We start from the raw sequence: 8,648 nt of genomic DNA, 5'->3' as shown, positions 1-8,648 counted from the left end.
TGCTATGGATGGCGCTTTTGAGAACTTTTTGATTTTAATTGGCGCCTTATTAAGTGTTTTAATAATAATAATAATAATAATGCATATACAATACATATACATATACAATACATACACACATACATACATAAACATATACATACACACATACCTACACACACACATATATACACAGAGATACAGACACACATACACACAAATAGACATACAAACAAACAAAGCGTGTTAAAAAGCATTCATGTAACTAAACAAAAAAAAATTCAAACTCTAAAAAGAAGCGAGTCTATAAACTTTATTTAGGGTTGCTTTGAATTTCGTGACCGTGCTTTAAACATTCTGATACATACATACAAACATACATACAAACATGCATACAAACATACATACAAACATGCATACACAATTATATACATACATATATGCTTGTATACATAACATACATACAAGTATACATACATAATACAAATTTACCAAAAAGTATTCCGTTTCGTGTCGTCTATTTTAAATATAAATCTTCATCTTTCTTTCTAACTCTTACTCTAGCTCTGTCTCTCACGCGTTCTCTCGCTTTTTTTATTATTTTTTAATATTCTCTCTCTCTTTCTCTTTCTCCCTTATTTTTTTTATTCTCTTCTCTACCTATCTTACTTTTTCTCGCACATTTTTAAAGCCATTTTAACTTTTAACTTTTTCTCTTTCTTTCTTTCATCCTTTGTTCCTTTCTTTCTTTCTTTCTTTCTCTCTATCTCTTTCTCTATTTCTATTTTATTTTTATATTTTAATTGTCTTCTTGCTTTTTCTGCCTTTTTATTTACCTCTCTCTTTCTCCTCTTTCTTTCACTCCTTTCTCTCTTTCTCTCTCATTACCTCTTTTTTTCTACTTCTTACTTTCCCAGTAAATTTAATACGGCCATAGTGCTAATGCTTAAATTTCGTTTTAAGACCTTCAGCATCACTTGGGACTTGCGTAGGTTTCTTTTATGTTCTGACTGACGACTGCCATTTTTGATGTCGTTTGAAATGTGTGCTTTTTGTTTGCGTTTGCTGCTGTTGAAGCTGATGCTACTGCGTCTGCTGCTGTTAAAGCTGCTGCTGTTAAAGCTGCTGTTGTTGCTGTTGTTTCTATTTGTTTTTTTTTATTTCAATTTTGTTTCTCTTGCCTTCAACTTTGTTGTCGATTTTGATATTATCGTTAATTAATCCAGAGCTATACACACACATACACACAAACAAACACAATTATATATATATATATATATATACAAACAAACATATATATATATATATACAAACATATATACACAAACACACACACAAACAAACAAACACACAAATAAACACAAACATCAACAAAAACATTTGAGAAGCGGGCTCGTGTACGTCAGCGTAAGCTCGTATGCGGTGATCACTGATTGGAGTGAGGGCGAGTGAGTGAGAGGAAAAAGAAAGAGATAAAAAGAGAGAGAGGAAGAAAATGGAAGAAAAAATAAAAAAAGTAATTTTAGGAGAGAGAGAGAAAACGAGAATAAATAAGAGGAGAAAGAGAGAGAAAAAGGCAGAGAGACAAAGAGAGAATAAATGAGAGAAAGAGAGAGAAAAAGGCAGAGAGACAAAGGGAAAAATATAAGGTTATTTTAAGAGAAAAGTAAAGAGAGAGAGGGAGAGAGAAAGAAAGAGGGAGAGAGTGGAGAGAGAGAGAAAAACAGAAGGGGTGAAAACATTTTATAAGCCCGTAACGTTACATGACGGGCGAAGCAGAAGATGAATGGCTGGACAGTGCGTGCAAGACACATGTCGATAGCAATTTCTGCAGATAGATGTGGATGTGTGTGTGTGTGTGTGTGTGTGTGTGCGTGCGTGTGCGTGTGTGTGTGTGTTGTGTTTGAGGATTGTCTGATGTTGTTGTTTGTTTATATTTAATTAATTGTTTCTTTATTTATTTTATGTATGTAGGTATTTGATGGCTGGAAATGTTTTGTCTTTGGTTTGTTGTTGTATGGCGACGCTGATGCCATATTGTGGTGATGATGCCATGTTGTGGTGATGATGTTGTTTGTTTGTTTGTTTGTTTGTTTGTTTGTTTGCTTATTTGTTTGCTTATTTGCCTGCTTGTTTGTCGTTGTAGTTTGTTAATGACGTCATCCTGTTTGTTTGATGACGTTGTTTTTTTGTAACTGATAACGCCATTTTTTTTTGTTCGGGTACGTTTAAGAAGTTGGTAATTAATTTTAACGGCGAGATTAATTTGATAGCGGACAACGCAATTAATCAAATAGCTAGTTATTCCAGTTTGTTCGTTCGTTCGTTCGTTCGTTCGATCGTTCGTTCGTTCGTTTGTCTGTCTATCTGTCTGTCTGTTTGTCTGTTTGTTTGTCTGTTTGTTTGTTTGTTTTTTGTTTTTTTGTTTTTTGTTTGTTTGTTTGCCAGGTTTCACGGGTAACTAATTTCTAACTGGTATGAAGAAGAACTTCAGAAGAAAAATAATGTATCATTGATATTTTTCTGGTTTTATTTTTAAAATTTAAAAAAAAAAGTAGAAAAACAAACAGAAAAACAATCTCGAACTTTTTTGAAAATAACTTTTTAAAGTTTTTTTTGTGGAAATAATGTATGTATGTATGTATGCATGCATGCATGCATGTATGTATGTATGTATGTATGTATGTATGCTGCATGCATGCATGTTTGTATGCATGTAAGTTTGTATGTATTTGAATTAAATAGCACTTATCTGAGTTATGAGGTCGATGTTTATTTATTCATCCGCCATAAATCATATTTCACGCTCAATACATCCTTTATTGCCCCGGTCTGTTTTCGTTCATTTTTCCTACATGTTATTCGCGAATATCTAAACAAAATGTTTATTTATTTATTTCATTTATTTATTTTTTCAATCAATCAATCATTCAATCAATCAATCAAACATTCATTCATTCATTCATTCAAACAATTAATCATTCATTCGTTCAGGATATTTTACGTGTCACATGACTCAAAGGACATGAAGATATTCAGTTACATCGCCAAAGAAGAGGACTGTAATGTTTTTAAATGCAGCGTCTTTAAGGCTTTGAAAAAGGTTGTGTGTGTTTGTGAGAGAGAGAGAGAGAGAGAAGGAGAAAGAGAGAGCATGTGTGTATGTTTGTACGTGTGTGTGTGTGTATGATAGAGAAAGAGAGAAAAAAAAGCGAAAGAGAGAAAGAGAGAGAGAGAGAAAGTGCTTGGTGTTTGTATGTGAGTGTGAGTGTATGTGTCCATGTGAAAGAGAGAGAGAGAGATAGAGAGAGATATTATGTGTGTGTTTGTGTGTGTGAGGTGTGTGTGTGTATACACAACAGATTAAGGATTGGCTTGTCGTTTACGGATGGTGTTAAATGAACTTTCTTAATGTCACACACCAAATGCAAAGCCAGTTGATAAAATCTTACCATTTAACTATAAAAATCTCTTTAAATGTGTATGTGTGTTCGTGTTTGTATGTGTGACAAGATATTAAAAGACTAATAATCATAATCATAATAATAATTATTATTATTATTATTTTTCCATAGAATCAAGCCGGCATTATCGTAAAAACAATCGGCCAGGCTTTTGAAGTCTCTCACATAGCCCACCAAGCCAAAAAACAAGAGCGACTGAAGGAATTAATGAATAAAGAAAATAATAATAACACGAATAATAATAATAATTATTATAACAATAATTCTAATAATAACGATAATGATAATGATGACGAATACGACGATGATGCAGACGATGACGTGATGAATGACGTTTGCGATAGTAATAATAAGAATAATAATAATAATAATGATAAGAATAATAATAATAATAATAATAATGGAATCTGTAGTCATAGTAACAATAACAATGGTGGTAGTAGTAGTAATAATAATAATAATAATAATACAAATATCAATAATATTAATAATAATAGCTGCTGTAGTAGTAGTAGTAATGGTAATAATAATAATAATAATAATAATAATAATAATAATAATGGTGATGATAATGATAAATCCAAGTTGCATTTGGATGTTGACGCTGGTTCACCATCCGCTGAGAAGAAAGGTTAGAAATTTTCGCGGATTTATTTATTTTGGCTCTGCTTTGCTATTACTACTACTGCTGCTGCTGCTACTACAATTACTACTACTACTACTTACTACTACTATTTACTATTGATACTACTATCATTACTATTACTGTTGCTGCTACTACAATTACTGTTGCTGCTACTACAATTACTACTAATAATAATAATAATAATACTTCTGTTACTACTACAAATACTGCTACTACTACTACTTCTACCACCACCACCACCACCACCACTACTACTACTACTACTACTACTACTACTACTACTACTAGTGATGCTGTTCTTGTTACTGCTACTACTGCTACTGCTACTAAAACCCAAGATAATATATATATATGACAAACAAATCATTTTTATCGGGGAAAATTTCTTATAATTTTGACATTATTCTTCCAAATCAATTGCTAATTTTTTCTGTTCTAGATCAATATCATTGCGTGTTGTGTTTTTTTTCTTTTATTAAAATTCCAGAGTGCAATAAATAATAATTAATCAGTTGTTTTGGGATGATTTTATTTTTAAGAGTGCGACCCTAGCAAATACGATCATTCTATCACATGTCCAAACCAAGATTTCAAGACGGAACAAGTTTGTAAAGTTTGGTCCTATTTATTTCTTAATTTTTTAGTAAAATTTTTAAGCTTGATCTTATTATTCTGCAATTTCTAAATAATAATATTTTTATAGTCTAATAACTAATTTTAAAATATATAATTACCATTTACTAATAAGTAATACTTATCAATTTCATTTTCCAGGGTGTCGAACCTGCGGTAGCGGTTGGTGCAGTAAATGAAGCGTCCACCAGTGCGTTGCATCTGAAAGCGGCCATGAATCAAAAATTAAAAATTAAATGCCAGGAGCTGACGTTTTTGAGGTCTCAAAATAAATTGCTTCAGAGGCAGCTGGAAGTCGAAATTCAAGCGAGGGAGCAAGCTGAAGTTGTTTTTTTTTAAGTTTTCTTAATTTTTTCCATTTTTCTCTTCAACCAATAAAGCATATTTATATAGCGCAATATCCGAAAGGTCATTATGTAGCTGCAATCAAAACATTTATGTTGCTTAATATACATTTATATACACAATATAAGACATATTGTAATTGTTAATATATTATAATTATAATTAATTAATTATAGTTAATCATAATTAATGGTAATTATGTGGAGACAGCAATCAAGGGAGAAACTGCTGACGCAGAATCAGGAATTGATATCCCAAGTGGATGTTCTGCTACGAAAGTTGGATCGGTACGAACGATCGTCAGCTGTCTGGAAATCCAAAACCCTCAACCTCAATATATCATCTGAGGTATCTTTGCATTCCTTTTTTTAGTATCCTTCTTTCCTTCTTATTGGTTTCAACAACAAACACACAGTGCGTGAAATATATCATACACCAAATCTTATAGGCGGGGGCTGTTTCTCTGCATTCAACATTTGCATGAGTCAGGCACTTTATCGAACTAGTATTCCACTCAGATGGTAAAATTAGAATTAGCGGATACTAAATTACTCTTGTTAGAGGCAGTAAATTCATTGAAAAGTTAATTAGCAGATGGTTAACAAGTGCACAGGGCAATATTTTCTTCTTGATTCGCCAGAGAACGCTATTCAATTTAAGATTATTTGGCTTATGGATGAATGAAACGCTGAAACAAAACAAAAATTTGTATAGCAAATTTAAGAGAAAACAATCAAATTAATTAAAAGAATGATATTCAAATTAAAATAATTTACTAATACTTTGAAAAATACTTAAAAATGAAAAATTGAATTTCCATCAAACCTTCATAGAAATGCATGCACACGTTGTCGATGACAAGCAAGGAAGCGAAAGATTCTCCAGACAGTGGGATGCTCGAAACGACGGAAATGACGTCAGACGTCACATCCGAATGCACAACTTCACCGATCGATCAGTGGAATCGACCAGGGATCGACAACGCCGCTGTCATCTCGACTCCAACCAAGACATCTCCAAATGAACAAAATCTAATTGACATCACGAAACAGCCCGCGTCGAATTCTCCCAACCAACAAAGCAACGGATCCAGCAACCCGACCAACCAAAACGCCACTTCAGATTCTAACACCCCATGTCCGAATTCACTGACGGAGTCCTTCAAGTCAATTTCAATCTCACTACCAAAACCGCTCAGCCTAAATCTCGCTCTCTATAATAAAATAAACGCGCGGCTTAGCAACAAAAACCCAACTAACGATCAGCTAAACAGAAAACGAAACAGCGCCGAAAAGATGAAACTGATCGAATCCTCACCGAGTTTTCAGCGATTTAGTAGATTACTAACATCGGGTAAAAATAAAATACTCAATAACTGCAACAGTAAAAATACTACCTCTCTATTAGGTAGCGATAGCGAGAAAAAGTCTAAAAATAAAAATTCTCAGAATAAATCGAAAAAATTTAGTTTGGAGAAAGTTATCTCGATGAGACGAAATAGCATTGGGGACTCGAGGACCGAGCTGGAGCTCAGTTTTGGAGATTAAATGATTTTTTGTAATTAATTTATTTATTATTTTGAAATAATTTATTCAGTATTTCTGATTTCAAATATGTTTATTTGATATTTTTCAGATATTTATACAATATCTTTAATTAATTTATTTAATAATTTTAATCAATTCAACTAAAGTTCTAAGATTTTATTTAATTTTGTCCAAATTGTCTCACGAGTTTTTCTTAATTGTTCCAAATTAGTTTTAATAAACTGAAGATATTTGAGGCGATTTTTATATTTTTAACCTACCTATCCGTTTGTATTTTTTGACATATCGAAGTTTTTCTTTCATTTTTCACAAATTCATGTTTTATTTATTTATTCATCCAGTCATTTATTCATTTACTCAGTTTATTCATTGTTTAACAATATTGCTCATCCGTATCCGTTCGTTCCTTCATTCATTCATTCATTCATCCGTTCGTTCATTCATTCATTCACTTATTCATTCATTCGTCCATTTATTCATCCATTCATCTGTTCACATGTAATAATCTCTCGAAACAAAACTGGCCAAAATATTTTATTAACATTTTCATCACATGCTCAAGCTATTTATTCATCAATTCATGCATTCTTTCATTCATGCATTCTTTCATTCATTTACATTCATTCATTCACTCATTTATTCACTCACTCATTCATTCATTCATTCATTAAAATTCCTCTCAATAAATAGCAACAAAATGAACACAAACACTACCAAACACAACGCCATGACAACATTAATACAGACAGGTTCGAAATTCTCAAATTTGCAACGTTAGCTAGGGTGAACGGTCAATATTCCTTAACTATGTGAATATTATTTAGCATTATCGCTATAATAATTATAATAATTATCGTTATAATAATAATAATAAGTATTATTATTATTATAATTATTATTATTATTGCTAATATTACAAATTTTGTTAACGTTAATACGATTCTTTAAAATTGGTAAAAACTTAATGCTGAAATTCAATCTATCTATCTAAACAGTATTCTAATAGAGCATTATGTATGTATGTTGTATGTGTGTGTGTGTGTTTGTGTGTGTTTGTGTGTGTGTGTGTGTGTGTGTGTGTGTTAATGTTTTAATTGTCAACAATATTCATTCCAAAGACTTACCTATACACTCATCTTCAATGAATGGCTATTCGATTATTATTGACCTTGTGTTAACATTTTTCTTAAAATTTTTTTTTGTATTTTCAGTTTTTGTTTTCAATTGTTTTTCATTGTTTTGTTTCTTTTTTAGTTTTGTTTTGTGTTTTTTTTTGGTATACCTATATATACATACATATATATATATATATATATACTAAACATATATGTATATATATATAAATATTTGTATATGTGTATATATATATATATATATATATACATACATATAATGGTAAGAACTTCATATAAAACATATTTGAACATTGCTTTCGCATAATTAAGTCATTGTTAATCAATGCTAATCTATAAAAGTAAACAAAATGTGTTTGTGTGTGTTTATGTGGGTGTATGTATGATGTGTGCGTGTGTGTTTGTTTGGTATGTATATTCATAAATATTATTCACTTAATAGTAAAATGAAAATAAATAGAACTGATGTAATGATGACGGTTGTGATTATGATGATCGTGATGCTGGTAATGGTAATGACGATAACGATGATGATGATGCTGATGATACTGATGATGATGATAATGATGATGATGATGGTGATGATGATGATGCTGATGATACTGATGATGATGATAATGATGATGATGATAATGATGATGATGATGCTGATGATGATGATGCTGATGATAATGATGATGATGATGCTGATGATGATGATGCTGATGATACTGATGATGATGATAATGATGATGATGATAATGATGATGATGATGCTGATGATGATGATGCTGATGATACTGATGATGATGATAATGATGATGATGATGATGGTGATGATGATGATGCTGATGATACTGATGATGATGATAATGATGATGATGATGGTGATGATGATGATGCTGATGATACTGATGATGAC

General features: G+C 31.5%; 1 protein-coding gene across 1 annotated transcript; it reads left to right on the top strand.

Annotated features, from left to right (window-relative positions):
• Positions 1 to 1,578: 1,578 nt before the first annotated feature.
• On the top strand, positions 1,579 to 5,061 carry HELRODRAFT_175550 (hypothetical protein; the record flags this gene model as incomplete). Its single annotated transcript, XM_009022973.1, has 5 exons — positions 1,579 to 1,628; positions 2,974 to 3,082; positions 3,555 to 4,074; positions 4,629 to 4,693; positions 4,864 to 5,061. 5 exons carry the CDS (start codon positions 1,579 to 1,581, stop codon positions 5,059 to 5,061), a joined length of 942 nt encoding a protein of 313 aa, XP_009021221.1.
• Positions 5,062 to 8,648: the final 3,587 nt, after the last annotated feature.

This window comes from Helobdella robusta, assembly GCF_000326865.2.
Source record: "Helobdella robusta unplaced genomic scaffold HELROscaffold_34, whole genome shotgun sequence".
In the NCBI taxonomy this organism is placed as follows: Eukaryota; Metazoa; Annelida; class Clitellata; order Rhynchobdellida; family Glossiphoniidae; genus Helobdella; species Helobdella robusta.
The sequence above is the reverse complement of the archived record's forward strand: the minus strand, read 5'-3'. Positions and strand labels throughout refer to the sequence as shown.